Source organism: Ictalurus furcatus, chromosome 15, assembly GCF_023375685.1.
Source record: "Ictalurus furcatus strain D&B chromosome 15, Billie_1.0, whole genome shotgun sequence".
NCBI lineage: Eukaryota > Metazoa > Chordata > Actinopteri > Siluriformes > Ictaluridae > Ictalurus > Ictalurus furcatus.
The window spans coordinates 15,873,626-15,891,022 of record NC_071269.1 but is presented as its reverse complement, the minus strand read 5'-3'; the positions used below and the strand labels follow the sequence as shown (position 1 = coordinate 15,891,022).

Genomic DNA, 17,397 nt, shown 5'->3' with positions numbered 1-17,397 from the left:
AAAGTCAGTCAAAATAACTTCCATGTCAGCCTACCTGCCTTTTCTTTCACCGTTAGTAGTCGTTTTTTGTTTCCAGCATTCTATGTACTAGACCTTTTATAGAGTTCTGTGGGCATCACTAAATGCAAATGAGCTGTCTCTGAAATATTTGCAAACCTAGAGGAAAATTTTAGTCTGGTTTGGCTTACACAAACATTTACACACAATTTTACTAAAAGATTGATAAATGAGGCCCATTGTTCAGCATAATCCAAACCCACCATGTCAAATGTAACTTTTCTGTATTGTGCCTTTTGCATCATAGATAGAGCTCTGACAATATTAGCTAGACACAAACCCTTTGGAACAAAGCCTGATTGAATGCAGATTGTGTTGACATTCATGTGAGGCAGAATGTCATCTCTGTGATGGGGATGTTTGTTGAACATTGAGCTGAAATGGCAAAAAAGCTACAACACTTTTAGGGCTTTTTGGCCCATGTTCAGTGTTAAGTCACTTACCTTTTCAGCTGTTTTGTTTATAATTTTAAAAATAGCTTTGAAAGTCATAAATGAGAATTTGGATAACTCATATCTTACAAGTGTCTGATCTTGGGTTTTGGTGAATTGGGACAGACAGGTAAATATTGAAATTATGATTCATGGAAAAGTACCCAGACCAGAGAGAAAATTAATTTTTTAAAAATGCACATTCTGTGGGTTTTTAAAAGTTAGGCCTTCTCAATTTTTTGGTTAGGAAAAATGTGTTCGATCAATTGTTTACTGTAATAAATTGGTGTCTTGTTTATTTATGTATAGAACTGTCTAGAGTGGTTAGAAGAGAGAGGAGGCTTGCAGAGTAATTGAACCAGTATGAGGGAGAAGCAGGAGTATAAGCAGAGGAATGAGAGAGTCTAATAATGATGTTATAAACTCTGGGGAGACACAGGGGATTAGTGAAATCTGTGTCCTTGTACAAATCTCGCTGGCTTTGGTTACCATCAAAATGTGGAAAGTGAGAAGGAGGAAGGGGGAGGGACAAGCAAACAAGAAAAACATTGTATACTGGAGAATATTGGCACAACCATGAAGATTAAGACTTGAAAGAAACGATTTGGACATTACACAGTGCAAGATTTAAGCTAATGACAAGTCAGAGAACATTGAAAACAGTGATCGCATAATGAACATAGCTGGCCAGGCATCATAGCTGTTGTGGGTTTTATATACTAAAGAAGAGCTCGGAAGGGTACCCAGCTTGGAGCTCAATGTCTGGACCTCATTTCTATTACAGAATTTCTTCTTCCATTTCTCCCCTGCTGCTCAAGGAGTGGAGCTGCTGTAAGAACATGGGTATTGTTTTCTGCCAATGGAGCAGCCACTTGGTTATAAAAGCAAGGTTTTTGAATTTGGTCCTCCTGAGGAAAGCCAAATAATCAATCCCAAAACACACACACCTTGTAACTTTGCAGTATTACTGCTGTACACACACTTGACAGAGCTGCTTTCCGTTGGATTGCCCTACATTCATTCTATAATTCTCTAACCTCATAAGTTGCTTCTTTTGTGTAATCATTGTACCCTTAAAAAAGTGTCCAATTATTTAAAAAGTGTAAAAGTGTCCCATTCACGGTCACTTCTGTGCAGATTTATAATTAGAATAATCATACATCTAATTTGTCATGTTTCGCAGATTTGATCATGATGTTGATAATCATATTGGTCGTAAGTGTAAATGCACAGTTGTATTTAAGACACTTTACAGACATACAAACATTTAGCCAAAGAGTTGTATTATAAGTACTGATATGAACAAATATTAGAACAGCATTGGCATCTCTTCCAAAAAGAAAAGTTACTTTGTTATTAGAAGCGAAGATACTGCAGTGGCATAAAGACTGGAATAAGCACACATCCAGAATACACAGAAAATAGCGCCAACAGTGTCTTAAGAAATACAGATAAATACCCTGAATCACGCCTTTGAATTAAATAGTTAAATAAACAATTCAAATGAGTGTGTGCTTTTAAACTCAACAGCAAGCAGATGAGATTTGAAAAGGTGCAATCTGCAGGACTTTTACACGATCTCATTATGAGTCTGCGGCTCCAGCACGACTCTCTGAAGGTCAGGGATGCAGGACAGAGCCTTTCGCGGGATCCTGTTCACGTCGAGGTAGTTGTTCTCCAGGTGAAGAGCCAAAAGGGGAGACGAGTTAGTGAGAGCCATTTTACACACAGACTTCACTGGAACAGCACTGGAACACATCATTTATGTACAAGAGTTACATACATATAAATCTCTTACAGATACTTTAACATATATTATATATTTCATCATGTAAGAAAGATTTGAGTTCCAAATATAATATTGACTCTTTCTCGTAGTTGTAGAGCTGCACATTTCAGCATGGCTATATACTGCAGGGCTATGAAAACATTGTGTAGATTCTACTGTAGAGACCATAACTCCTGCTCACAATTACTGGCAGGCAGCCAAAGGAAACACTTTTTTTCTCTAACTAGTCTGGAGTTTTCAGTGCTTTAGGTGGGGTATGATTACCATGACAAGGTAGAATAACCTAAACATGAGACAAGCTTATGGTTTTGAAATGCAAACCAGCTGCTGAAACCAGGTTCTGAAAAGCATGCTTAATGATGCAAGAGAGGGAAAGGATGTGAATAAATGGGAACAGGACCTCAATTTTTGGTAATCTGGGTTTTGTTTTAAGGAACATGGTCTCTACATGCTACGTTGCGGAGCTATGCAAATTTCAGTGATGATTCTACAATGTATGATTTGAAGCTAGCATCATACAATAATGAACATTTCCTTATAGAAATAGTTTAATGATAAGTCAAATTTCTTTAATTCACCCCAAATGTAGTTGAACAAATGTTTAGAAACGTTTGTTTCTTTTAATTTTATGTAGGAGGCATGTGGCTAATGTTCATAGAAACTAATCTAAGTCAATCTCACCCAAAAACATTTTCATAAATATATGCTCATACACAGTGAATATATGCTTCGATTTACATTCAGTACTTAAGTAATGACTCAAATTAATATTGAGGCTGTAGTGACGAACCGATTTACTTTTGTTCTTAATGTTTTAATTTAGTATCTTTGCCCACTAGGCCATGCTTTTCATTTCTGTTTAAAGATGTGGAAAGCAGTAAGTTATGCAGAAGACAATTCTGTTTCACTACAACATATCTGAAAATGAGAATATATCAAATTACCAATGTAATTAGATTTTTCATTGAAACTTTGCTGCTGCTACTGCGGAGGTTAGGTGACTAAAGATTGTATGACGCATGAATTGTGAGCTGATCATTGACTGTTTTTTTGTTTTGTTTTGTTTTCAAAATAAGGTTGAAAAAGACCAAATCTGTTCATTTATACAAAATAATTATGATTATAAAAACAAGTTTGATTTTTACATCGTGATGTGCAGATGTGAAGAGGTGCACTTTATAGGCAGAACTGTAAAATGAGCACTTACATCAACAAATGAAGAATCTACACAGCTTCTCTGGGTTTTCTATCTTACTATCTTACTATCTGTGGGTATCTTACAGTGACAAGTCTGATTAAAGGCTGCTAATGGCTCATACAGCAGTGACTTTACTCACACTTACCTGATAAGATTGTGATCCAGCCGCAGCTGATGCAGGTTCCGGAAGTAACGAATATTTGGTGGGACCCTCTCCAACCTGTTGTTGTCCAGGAGGAGCTCCTCCAAAGTTTTGTAAGCTCCACGGAAGGCCTTCCCTAGCAGCCCATGCTCCAGTAGCTGGTTGTGAGAGAGGCGCAGTGATTGGAGGCCTGGCCGCATGTGGCTCAGGGTGTCAGGAGGGATGGCCTGGATGAAGTTGTGCTGTAGGGAGAGCTGTCGCAAAACTCTGGGCAAGTGAGCAGGTACTGTGTTCAGCTGGTTGTGAGACAGGTCCAGATTCTTCAGATTTCTGAGTGTGTTTAAAAAGAACAAAATAGATTTATTATAGGATGAAACAATATGTGTAAAGATTTTGACACAGTAACCAGTAATTATAACACAGATAGACCTGTAATATTCAAACTTTGCTAAATCATCCATTGTTTTTCTTATAGCTTACTGTTTGTGCCTGGTTTTGCATTCTCCACATGTTTGTGTGGGCTTCCTCTGGGCTCGCTGGTTTTTCTCCCACCTCCCAAAAACATGCCTGTTGGTGAATTGGCTACCCTGATAGGTGTGAATGAGTGTGTGAATGTGTATGTGCGTGGTGTCCTTCTATGGCCAGGTTGTTCCAGTGTCCAGGGATAAGCACTGGATCCAGCATGACCCTGGCTAGAATAAAGTGGATACTGAAGGTAAATGAATGTAGAAGGGTTTTAAAATTAAATAACCCGTAAAGATGTTTTCATAAAAAACCAGGAGAAATTAGCATAGAGCATACATATTTCATATGTGTCAATCATTGGTAGTTGTAGCCATCAATGATCGACACATATTGACACATGTAGGATCATGTTGAGTTGGTAATTTATGCACATAAAGATGGGTGACACTAAAAAATTTTAAAACAAAGAATAGTAAGATGTTGAGCTGGACATAGATTCTCTTGGAGGGATGAACATCATTTTTCTAAATGATATTCCATATATTTGTGTTTTGATGGTGGTGGTGGAGGGCACTGTCTAACATGTCAGTCCAAAATCTCCCAAAGGTTTTTACCTGGGTTGAGATCTGGCAACTGTAAAGGCCAAAGAATATGATTTGCATACTTTTTGTACTCATCAATGGGGACACAATCACCTTGGAAGAGATCACTCTTATCAAGATAGAAATGTTTCAGCATATTAAGGTGACTGAGCAGAATAATTTTGTGTTGATTTGTCGTAATCCTTCTTCTCAAATGGCACAGGCAGTGCAAAACCTTGCCAACAAAAATGTCCTTCACGGTATAGCAAAGCCACTAGTTTTCCCTTAATTTGCCAGCTGTATGTATACCTGAAATCTATTTCTTAGTGCAATTTCATGAGAACTGTGACTGCTAACAAGGACAGAACAAAGGTGTTTTTATTATTATTAATATAAGTACACCTAGGCCATAATTTTGACTATGTATATTTAACAAATAGATTAGTCTCCTCTATGTACTGATTAGAACAGAAGTTTGTACATACATAAATGATCACCATCTTCACTGGAGAATGTACAAATGCTTTAAGCTTAAAGTAAAACTTCCAAAATTGTGTTTGTGTACAGTTATAAAGGATATTGCAAAAAAGAGAATGAAGCATTATTATAATGCTCTAGTGAGTGACACAATGAAAAATTGAATTTCATCTTCAGAATTAATGGATGCTTACTGAGTCGGATATTCTGGCGCTGGAATGGTGTTTTCAGCCAAAAGCAATCAATAAATTGGAGAAAGTCCAACGAGAAGCAGAGGTCTTACAATTACCATCAGATATGCAGATGCTCACCAGTGCCGGAGTTATATAACCAGGCTTACATAACAGTGCATGCTGGCCAGGACAACCACTGTGCAGTCATGCAGAAGGCTTTATCCTGGCCATGTTTGCTCTCTTAATTTCTGGATGTATGACACAGGCACATAAGCTCAGTGGATTCTGCTGCTGTTGCATTCTATCAATTTACACATACAATTTTTGGCTAGATTTTTTTTTAAATGATGGTGAGAGATATCTTTTTTAATATTTATGAATGTCTTTGACTTTTTCTGCCCGGGGTACTTTATGCAAATTGTTATGAAATTGTATTGTGTGCTTTTACCAAGGTTAACTTGTGTTTTGAGCACTATTTCTGCATGTCCTTAAGTTTACCCCTACCAAAAAAAATCTAACCACTATAATTCTTACTCATTAGGCAGAGAATGGGTCTTTCGGTTCATATATCCTAGTGCCACAACCCTCAGTATCCATCAAACCCCCCTTACATTCTGTTCCCAGCTCAAAGCTAACTAGAAACAAATGGAGCTCTCCTGGAGGTCCCCTTCTTGTTTCACACACACAAACACTAGCAAGCACACATTTGAGCGCACACACCACGTACAAACAAATCATCACCCCTGCAGAGTCCGGTGGGTCTTTCACCCACAAACTGTTCCAATTCCCACAGCATTACTCCGAGGAGAAGGGCAACACAACACATTACAGGAATGTTCCAGTGATTTTAAATCTTTATCAACTGCATCTGTTGGGTGTGTGCTATTACCTCGGACATATATTTTGACACAATTTCCTGTACCCCCCAAAAAAGCAAAGCATTCATAATAGAAGGCCACTCAATAGGAGTTTATGCAAATTGCATATTTTCTAGATCAAATTTGTTCAAGTCTTCAGTCAAAGGTATTTGAAAATTAGGCATTACATCTGGTCAATTGATCCTTTATGGGACTACTTTTCCAGGAGGAAGAATCTGCAGTTACTAACATAGTTGTTTGGGTCCTATTGTGCATAGATACCACAAAACCTTCTCTATTGCACCAGTGTTAGAAAATGAATTCAAGAGAACAGCTTGAGACTTTGTCTCACATCTGTCTCATCCCAATTCATGTATCATTAGAGTGTGATGGTTGTATTTTTGAATTTGCATTATAAAGTAATTTAAAAAATTTATTGAGTTCGGTATTTGCTCTTAGACTTAGTACATGGTAATTTTATCATTTATAATTTAATGAGGTTAAAATATGCTGTAGTATTCCTTTAAAATCACTGGTCATGAATGGGTCATTGGTAACGGAAATGTGTTACGTCTCTGAGCAGCTGTTCTCTGATCTTATAAATATAGTATACCATAAAAAGAGGAGTACAGCAGCACATGGACTTTTAAGGGAACACACTGCAAAAGCTGCAAACCCAGGTGCCAGGCTTTATAGGAGGGGCCGTGTTTTTAAATGTGCCTAAGTGTGCCTTTGGATGAAGCAAGAGTATTTCTTGTGTATTTCCTCAGTGGATTATACAGAGAACTCTTCTTGGGTGCACTAAAGAGTTAAAACTGGCAGAGCAGCTAATGAGGGAACATGTAAAGGTTGGTGGTGGTAATTAGACTGGCTTCACAGAGCAGAATTAAGGAGTCTATTCGGACTGACAGGTGCTCACAAGCAGAGAGAAGATGAAAGCAGTGAAAGTCTGAATTGGGGTAGATGCTCAAATTTACACAGAAATAATAGCACAGTGCTGTAGATGTTGGGTAGATCAGACACACAGAAGCATCAAAAAGATTAAAAAAAAAAAAAAGGCATAGGTTAGTGGCACAAACATTAAGTGAACTTATAGTAAAGTTGTTAAGATAATTACCATGTACTGAGTGGCACTGTAAGATTATAGTTCTCTCCACTGAGAAACTCATAAAAGGTGCAGTAAAAATGGCTGCAACAACTGCAGCAAAAAATGACAATGATTATATCTACCCACTTCTGTCTTCTATGCAACACTACTCTCTTCTTCTTATTATTTCTCTGGCACAGGCCCCATCAGCACACATTTATTTTCTTAACATAATAAAACTGTTTAAATATTAGACTTATTATTCAAATGTGTACAGTAATACTTATTGGATCCTTAGAGCTTTTTGTATTCATAAATAGGCTGGCATTTGTTTTTGAGATTTAGACTGAACCCATTCAATTCAAGTGACCAGTCATATAGATTAATAACTATAAGAACTTAATAATAGATATAATAAATTAATTAATTGAGTTGTGATATCCTCTACTGATTGGCAGTGCTTGCCAATCCTTAATGTGCTTGCTCGTGCTTAATAATGAAATAGCCCTTGTCAATGAATACATCGCTTCCACTTTCTTAATCACCCACTGAAGCATCCACAAGTCACAGCCTGAAGGTCGCAATCCTGTGCTTTCAGTCTTATCAGAAACACTCCATCTATTTGGCAGGTGAAAGAGGATCAGCAGTGCTGAGTGTTCTAGCTTTCAGCTCAGTGGAGTCACTGAATTATTTGTACAGTGTGACTGACCCTGGAGAGACACATATCACCTAGGTTTTGGGTTAGGATCTAGAGAGATTTTGTATGGAGGAATGGACTCAGATCCCTTGCCATGTATTCTCCAACCTCATCAGGCATTATAGGAGAAGACTCAGAGCTGTTATCTTGAAAAAGGGAGGTGGCACAAAGTATTGACTAAAAATGTGCCAATAATTGTTGCACATCTATATTTAACAAATATTTTTTTTTATAAACCTGTTTTGTGTGTGCAATTGTTTGAAATCCATGAGAGAACAGTATTTTTGTGAAATTTTTTGAACAAAATATCAAATGGTTAAACAATAAAGACAATTTTTCACAGCCTTCTTTGCTTATATTTACCAAGGGTGCCAATATTAGTGGAGGGCACTGTATATAGGATGTAACCCCTGGATCTGAGGTCTGAGCAGAGTCTGAGGACTTTGGGCTGTCAGGCCCAAGACAAAGGATGTTCACCAATTAAATTATTAACTAGGTAAAAAATAAACAATGGATTCTGTGATACTCCAGCAATACTGCACTTTTATTGTAGTCATGGTGATATGTGGTTGATGTCCGCCATCTAGTGTTGTGCAAAAAAAATACACAAGTCGTCTTGACTTGGTATAAATGTTGCTGGTAGGTGTCTGGGCCCGGACAAAGGATGTTCACTTTATTAACTAGATTAAAATAAGCAATGGATTCTGGGACACTCTCTCTCTCAATGCTCTGCTTTTAATATAGTGATGGTGACAGGCTATATGGTCAAAAGTATATGGACACCTGACCACTAAACATTCCATTCCAAAAGCGTTAATATGGAGTCACCCCATTTGTTGCTATAACAGTGTCCACTCTTCTAAGAAGGCTTTCCACTAGATTTTGGACTCTGGCTTTGGGGATTGTGTCCATTTACCTTCAAGAGCTTGGACACTGACATTTGGCAAGAAGTCCTAAAGCAACGCTGGCATTTCAGTTCATCCCAGAGGTGTTCAGTAGGGTTGAGGTCAGGGCTCTGTGTAGGCCACTCGATTTCTTCTACTCCAACCTTAGTAAACCATGTCTTTATGGACCTTGCTTTGTGCACAGGAGCATTGCCATGCTGGAACATGTTTGGTCTCCTTAGTTCACAATGAAAGGAATTCTTAATGCTACAGCATACAGAGACATTCTAGACAATTGTGTGTTTCCAATTTTGTGGCAACAGTTTGGGGAAGACTGTCATACATAAAGAGTCTTTATTGGTCACATACACATTATAGCACCGTGAAATTATTTTCTTCACATACCCCAGCATGCCAGGAAGTTGGGGTCAGAGCACAGGGTCAGCCATGATACGGCACCCTTGGGGCAGAGAGGGTTAAGGGCCTCGCTCAAGGGCCCAACAGTGGCAGCTGGGGCTTGAACCCCCGACCTTCCGATAACCCAGAGCCTTAACTGCTAAGCCACCACTGTCCCCATACATGTGTTATGTTTAGGTGCCCACATACTTTTGGTCATATAGTGTACACGGTTGATGTTCGCCATCTAGTCTAATATAAGAAAAATACATAAATCCTTTTGACTACCTTAAAAGGGTTCATTCATTCATCTTCAGTAAACACTCTATCCTGGTCAGGATCAAGGTGTATCTGGAGCCTATCCTAGGCACACTGGACATGAGGCAGGAATACACTCTGGATGGGACCCCAGTATATCACAGGGCACCACATACACACTTTCAAATGTGAACACGAGGAGAATATGCATAGACAGACAGTAACCCGAGCTCAGGGTTGAATCGGAAGACCATAGAGCTGTGATGCAGCAACACTACCCACCAACAGAGGTGGGTAGAGTAGCCAAAAATTTTACTCAAGTACAAGTAAAACTAAAGCAATAATGTTAATAATTACAACTCCAATTCCAAAAAAGTTGTGTAAAATGTAAATAAAAACAGAATGCAATGATTTGCAAATCTCATAAAACCATATGTTATTCACAATAGAACATAGAAAACATATCAAAAGCATCCCAACTTTTTTGGAATTGGGGTTGTACTTGAGTAAGAGTAATAAAGTATCCAATGAGAAGACTATTCAAGTAGCGAGTTACTAGTTACTTCGGATCTGATTAAAACGAAGGGGAAAATCCTGAAATCCAGACTACATGGAGAACTGTAAGTCACACCTCTCCTTGAAAGAGTGTTTGTGTGTGTTAGTATGTTTGTTTGTGTGTGTGTGTGTGTGTGTGTGTGTGTGTGTGTGTGTGTGTGTGTGTGTGCGCCCTGCCTCCGTCGACACACTTGTTTCATCCCCCTCTTCAGCCATTATCTTCCAAGACTGCAGCATATCGCAAGACTTGAGACCTCATTATACATTATATAAACTAATTATTAAAACTACATAAAAATATATTCATTAATATTTAACAGTAACAGAGGAATGCCACAGAACCTAGCGAAGTACAAGTAATTTCTGTGATTAAATATTAACTTGAGTAAGAGTATAAGGCCAGTTAAACCTACTCTTAAAAGTACTTTTATTTTCTTTAAAAAGTTACTTAAATAAATGTAATGAAGTAAATATAGCACGTTACTACCCATCTCTGCCCACCAAAGCATTGTACTTCCCTCTATATATGTTACTACTTCAGAAGGATAATATTTGCATTTATTTTTTTCATAGAATCAATAATATTAAATGTCTTATTTGTGTAAATTAATCTTGAGCTGCCTATGTGGATTACTTTTCCCTATTATTGGATATTCATTAATCTAACAGATTTATCCTCTTCATGCTTGCCATAAGTTCTGAATGAGATACCACTCTATAAAAGGGCACCACATATGTGCACTCGCACACTCATTCATCCCTATGGACAAGTTACCAATTTTAGCCAATTTACCTACTGGCATATTTTTGGAAGGTGTGAAAAAAACTAAAGTGCACAGAGGAAACCCGCACAGACACATGGGAAAACATGCAAAAACTTCACACAGACTGTAGCCTGAGCTCAGGTTGGAACCCCAGACCCTGGACCTGTGAGGTAGTAACACTACCTGCTCTATTATTGTATACGTGGGGGGAAAAAGTGCACTTTTTCCTGATCGTACATGTCAAATAGACATGAATACTCTTCTCTACTACTGTGAATGTAAAAACTGTAGCTTAAGAAATAAAAGGTATATGTAACTCACGGCAGGTCAATCCAGGCTCCAGGGTAGAAACTGGTGTCACTCAGGAAGTTGTGACTCAGATCCAGGGCTGTCAAGTGGACGGAGTTTTTCAGAACACTTTCCTGCACCTCCACTAGCTGATTGTGTGGCAGCCTCAGATCCTGTAAAAACAAACACACACACACAATGTTAGAATGGAAAGTATTATAAATTAATCCATAAAATATCGGCAGGAGCTGACCTCTAGAGATGCAGGCAGTCCAGATGGAATGGAGGTGAAGCGGTTGTTGTCTAGTCTCAAGTGCTTGAGCGTGGTGAGGTGCTCAAAGGCCAAGGGCTCAACACTGCCCTCCCACAGGATGTTTCCTGCCAGCTCTAAGTGGAGCAATTTGGACAAACCTACAGAAAATGCAAAGGGTATTCTGAGACAAAACTCATAAATATCCTATCCTTTAAAAAAAAAAGTTGCTCTAAACTTGCTCTAATGAAATTTAAACAACACTGTTGAATGCTTGATTGTGATTGGCCTGATTTTATATAACAGCTCAGCTCAGACTGTAGTTCTAGCTGAAAGGTTTATATTAATGTGCTCGTTCTAATGCATTACATTTTCCATAGTAACAAGTTGCACAGGGACTTGTATGGCGGATGCTCCACATAAATGAATTTAAAAACATCAAATCTTTGATATGGTTATGTTTTCTGTGAGGAGAAGTTTGTTTAGCATTTTTGGAAGGAGTTTCCACTGTCAGCATTTTGTTGGAGTAAAGATGTAACACTATGTTTTCAGACACAGAAAAGCCTTCAGGATGGAGGGCTTTGTGGTTTTTCAGTAACAAGACAAGTTGCATTTTTTTTGTCTTATTAACTTAAAGCGAGAGAAAAGGAGATGCTCATGAGGGGAAAACTGTTTAGAATAAAACTCTTTGGGACTTGCTGTTATTGGAAAATAATCAACTGTGGCTTGGCCATCACACCACCCCGTCATTGATGTTTTCTCTATAACAGCAACTCCATCGTGTTTTATTCCTTACATCTCAATATTTACTACATATTTTAAATTAAGACAAAACCATCAGGCCGAACCTTCAAGGTTGTGGGAAAGCACTTGGTTTATCTTGTTGTCATTGATTCTCAGCTCCTCCAGAGATCCTGGCAGATGTGGGATTGTTTCTAGACCATTGGCATCAAGAATCAACGTTCTTAGGTTTGTCAGATTCTGTTAAGGATAAATAAAGAGTGGACATTTGTGAATAACCGCAGAGTACAGCTGTGGACTATGTGTTTTACATGCTTAAACACCATCTTTTAATCATGATGCTAAATTAATCTGACTGTATTTCCAGGAAAACCACCAAATGAGTACTCTTGGTTTTTCAGGAACTCTTGTAGTGGTAGGATATTTTAAGCTAAAAGCCTTCTTTTTAAACCCTGCCATCAGTGCAGTCCAATAGCACCCTGTCTGAGTAAAGCTACCAATCTCCTGGCCCTTTACTAGTGGCACATAAGGATTGGACACTGTAAAATATGACCTCATTTCCTCCGCTTTGAGAGCAATTGCTCCTCCAGGAGACACTATACAGAGACAGTACTCTGTTGAATGCTAACGTTTCTTATAAGCATGTACTCAATGTATCTCACAGGTTTTCTGTAAGTCTCAGAGAAACAAATAATTATTCTGGGGGAAAACTGTGCTCAGCTGAGAAATAATGTAGGTGTCCTTTGATGAGATAAGATATCTGTACTGAATGCAAAAAGGAAATATATGATTGCAATGCATCTCATATAAGAACGTTTTGTAACATCACATGTGCTGCATAACTGTCCTACATCCCGCTTAATCTGACAAGTGCTTGTGGTATGTCAATGTAGTATATTCAAGTAGTGCCTAAAGTTCAATACATGACTGATTAAATTAATTTTATTTTTCAGCAGGATGTGACTTGCAGCAACACAAGAACCCTGACATTTTGTCTCTGGCTCTATTATGATAGTTGTTTCATTTTTAATGATAAAAAGAATGCTGCCTGTGAAAGATAAACTGTTATAATATGTTAGGAAGGTATAGAACACCATGAAGAAGTCAGGGTTGATAGAGGAGTCATCCAGAAAGTTCCTGCTCAAGTCGACTACTTCCAGATTGGGCAGACCAGAGAAAGCCTCAGAAGGTAATGTGGTAAAGTTGTTTCCTGTGACAGAGATGAAAAGACAGAATGAAGAAATATATGTTTTAACTGAAGAACTGTTTTTTTTTTGTTGTTGTTGGTCTTGAAGATGTCACCGGACAGTTGTTTAGACTCTACATTCCTCCTCTAAACTCACCAGATAAGTCAAGTGTAGTGATGTTTAGGTCGGTGATGATGGGAAGTTCAGCAATGCCAGCATCTGCACAGGAAATCTCAGTTCCATTCACTTGGCAACCTTCTGGTAGCAATTCTGCAGTACTGTTACCAGCTGCCTCATTCTCCTCTTCCTCTGCCTGTTCTTCCTCCCCTCCTTCATTTTCCTCTTCTTCTCCTCCTTCTCCCCCTTCTTCTCCCCCTTCTTCTCCTCCTTCTTCCTCTTCTTCCTCTTCTTCCTCTTCATCATCATCATCTTCTTCATCTTCATCTTCATCATCTTCTTCTTCTTGTTTTTTCTTTTTCGCTGGCTCATTACCCTGGTCAAGAAGGCGCTTCTTTTCATTACCGAGCTCGTGCAGTACCGTGCTCAGTTTACCTGAAATTCCGTCTCTCATTTTCAAGATGGAATTTAGCTCCACCCACGCGGCCAGGGTCCGCCCCAGATCTGGCTGCTGACAGAAACATGGAGCCCATCATTAGATATAAATATACAGAAATGACTGTACTTGGCACAAACATACAAAGACTAAATGTAGTGGGTAAATATGAGAGCCCAAAAAATGAGCAGTGCCAATTTGTGAGATGAAAAACTACAGTAGAAGATAAAAATAGCCAGTACGCTCATTATAACAGGGGCACACCTACTGAGCTGGCCGCAAAACGAGGCGTGTAATGTACATGTAACTGCATATACATGTACAGTAAAGTAATTGAAACATCTTGGTTTTGCTATTTCTTACCATTTAATCATAGTTTAAGAAGTAAAAAATGAGTCTGTTGGTCCTCAATTGTTTTCATGGACCCAGGCTCACCTGTGTGTCCTTAGCTTTGCCTTTTTTTGGTTTCTCAGCTGCCCTCTTCTCCCCTAGGAACAAATGCTTGAGTTAAGACACCGCCTCAAACAGCAAAATGCTAACTAAATTGTACATAGACCATCGCTCCAGAATTATTGGCATCTTTTTTTCATAAAAAAAGGATATTACAGATGTATTTGTGGTTAATTAACTTAATCCCACATTGAAAATATGAGAAATCTAAATTCATTAAATTGAAGTAAATTTATTCTAAGAAAATAAAAACCCCATATCAAAAATATATATTTTTAATAAAACGACACGTCACAATTATTTGCACTCCTGCATTTGGTGCTTTGTGCAATCTCCCTTTGCCAACATAGTACAGTGTTCCCCTATAATGCTTAATGAGATCGGAGAATACATAGCAAGGAATCAGAGATTGCTCCTCAGTTCTGAAGCTCTCCAGATCCTACTCTCTTCTGGACTTTACTCTTCTCCTTTTTACCCATCTTTATCAAGAGTGCCAATGATTGTGGAGCTGACTGTACCTAAGCCAAGACCATGGCACTTGGCAGAACTGAATGCTACATTTATATACATCTTAATTAACCAAAACCCTCTGTTATCCCCCACAGGGACAAAACATAAAACATATAATGTTCTCTTTTTTCTGAGAGTGTAGAGGACCTAAAACAGAAAATTGTGGGACACCACTTTCAACTTGGAAGAGTTGGAAGAATATTCACTAAGGCTAACAAATTGATAATGGTCTGTCAAGTAAGATCTATCTTTTTTTTTAACAAATCAAAAAAGAATAAATACTTTAGCATAATACATGTTTCCAAAAAAGCTGATTCATCATCAGCATCATCCCCTATATCCTTATCTTCCTACTACAATTTTGCTGATTCATATATATATATATATATATATATATATATATATATATATATATATATATATAGTCAGCAAAAAAAGAAACGTCGTCTGCTTTTATTTCCAGCAAATTTCTTAAGATGTGTAAATATTTGTATTAACATAAAAAGATCCAACAACTGAGACATAAACTGAACAAGTTTTACAGACATTTGACAAATAGAAATGGAAGGGGGGGGGGGGGGTTGGGGATTGTCAATATTAAAAGTAACAGTCAGTATGTAGTGTGGCCTCCAGCTGCTTTAAGTACTACAGTGCATCTAATCCTCATGAACTGCACGGGATTTGGTAGTTCTTGCTGTGAGATGTTACCCCACTCTTCCACCAAGGCATTTGCAAGTTCTCGATCACTTCTGGGGGGGACACATGGTTACATGTAATTTTCCACTGCGAGGATAATCAGCTGTCCTTCCTATCTCCCTGTAGCACTGTCTTAGGCATCTTACATTACTGACATTGCAGTTCATTGCTCTGGCCACATCTGCAGTCCTCATGCCTCCCTGCAGCAGGCCTATGGACTCTAGTCATCTTTCTTCTGGTGTTTTTCAGAGTCAGTAGAAAGGTCTTAAGTTATTTTATACTGTATGTGTGTGTATATATATATATATATATATATATATATATATATATATATATATATATATATATATATATATATATATACTGCTAGTGTCTGTGGACTGTTTCACAGGTGCATGTGCAATAATTGTTTATGGTTCATTGAACAAGCATGAAGAACATTGTATAAACTATTTCCGATAAAGATCTGTAAAGCTTATTTGGATTTTACAATCTTTAAAATACAGTTTCCTGAAAAAGGGATGATTAATTTTTATTGCCGAGTGTATACACACACACACACACACACACATACATACATACATACATATATATATATATATATATATATATATATATATATATATATATATATATATATATAAATTTGTCAATTGAAGCTGTACAGAAATCCAAACGTGTCAATGTATGTAGTTAGATATCAGACACCTGCACCATTAGAGCATCATTAGAGCATAACTTACTTGAATATTCCACTGCTGTCTCCACTTCTGGGGTGTTTCTCACATCAGTACTTGTCCCATTCTCAGTAGTCTTTCCCAGTGTATTTGGAGGATCTACTTCCACAGCCAAAGCTCCTACACATACACCTACACAGATACACAATATCCACGCTGACTGCATGGTGCTGATTTACTCTGTGCTCTAACACTCAGCGTGATGGTCTCACTCAGAGTGCACCTGATGGCTGCCCTCTTAAAGAGTCAGCTGGAGGAAGAGGAGAGCCCAGGAGGAGGGGGTTAATCATGTACAAGGAACACCCTTGCCTGGAACCCATCCCTTTTTCAGAAACATCATCCCCTCTTTTACGCATTCAGTGGTTAAGCTTTGTTTGCGTACTGAAACATTTTTAGAATGAGACGGTGAAGGCGCACGCCAGAGAGAGGGAGAGAGAGGACACAGCAGGACAGGGGGAAAGGCAGACAGTGGTATTAGCCATGTCAAGCCTGCCAGAGTGACACAGCTTCACACTTTGTAACACTTATGATAGACAAATTGGGAAAATAAGAAAACAAGTGTGAAAACAGGGAGTGGACTGGCTGACACTTCCACGTCTGTCTCCAGCTCTGTATGGCACAAGGCCAATGGCACGTACGTCTGAAAAGAAGAAGGACAGGGGCCAAAAAGAAAGACGGTGCTAAGTAAACCATAAAGTAAAAAGAGTGAGACAGATACACCTATGGCGTGTCTCTCCAGATACTACCCAGTGTACAAAAAGTTTCTGTTTTAGTGCTATTTCTAATTGTTTTTATTACAATTGTAAAGTATCGCTACTAACCAATATCAGCTTTATAGATGTTATTTAGTTATTACTGTATATTAATATGTCTAATTGACAGGTCACTAAATGAAATAAGGAATAAACCATGACAGGGCATGCTGTAAAGGACAATAACCCACGAAGGGGTGGTGTAATACAGCCTGACGCAAAGTAGGCAAAACTTGAAGTTGTCCGTTTGAGAATTTAACCGGTTTATCACACAGTGCTACTGAATTCTCTAATCTGATCGGTCAGAAGGTGTTGGTTAATTTTCTGTAAGAGCATGGCTCTGACAATAGCGCTGACTGTAATTTAAATCACTCATTCCGACACTATCATTTCTATAGTAACAACCCATTTTCAAGAACATG

General features: G+C 38.3%; 1 protein-coding gene across 2 annotated transcripts; it reads right to left on the bottom strand.

Annotated features, from left to right (window-relative positions):
• Positions 1-1,707: 1,707 nt before the first annotated feature.
• On the bottom strand, positions 1,708-16,723 carry si:dkey-32e6.6 (extracellular matrix protein 2). 2 transcript variants are annotated; one of them, XM_053643589.1, is made up of 9 exons: positions 16,230-16,723; positions 14,266-14,318; positions 13,434-13,905; positions 13,185-13,300; positions 12,198-12,330; positions 11,353-11,510; positions 11,133-11,272; positions 3,621-3,947; positions 1,708-2,236 (listed from the first exon to the last, which is right to left on the bottom strand). In XM_053643589.1, the coding sequence occupies exons 1-9, from the start codon at positions 16,387-16,389 to the stop codon at positions 2,059-2,061; spliced, it is 1,737 nt and encodes a 578-aa protein (XP_053499564.1). In that variant the 5' UTR covers positions 16,390-16,723; the 3' UTR covers positions 1,708-2,058. The 2 variants fall into 2 exon arrangements, with proteins under 2 accessions (XP_053499564.1, XP_053499565.1); XM_053643590.1 differs by having other exon boundaries at positions 13,434-13,902.
• Between the last annotated feature and the right edge of the window lie 674 nt (positions 16,724-17,397).

Excerpts from the sequence above, each read along its gene's own strand:
- si:dkey-32e6.6 (XM_053643589.1), bottom strand. The coding sequence starts at position 16,389 with ATGCAGTCAGCGTGGATATTGTGTATCTGTGTAGGTGTATGTGTAGGA. Across the intron at positions 11,511-12,197 it reads GCTTTCCCACAACCTTGAAG|GTTTGTCCAAATTGCTCCAC; the intron begins GTTCGGCCTGAT and ends CATTTTCTGTAG. Across the intron at positions 11,273-11,352 it reads GACTGCCTGCATCTCTAGAG|GATCTGAGGCTGCCACACAA; the intron begins GTCAGCTCCTGC and ends TTGTTTTTACAG.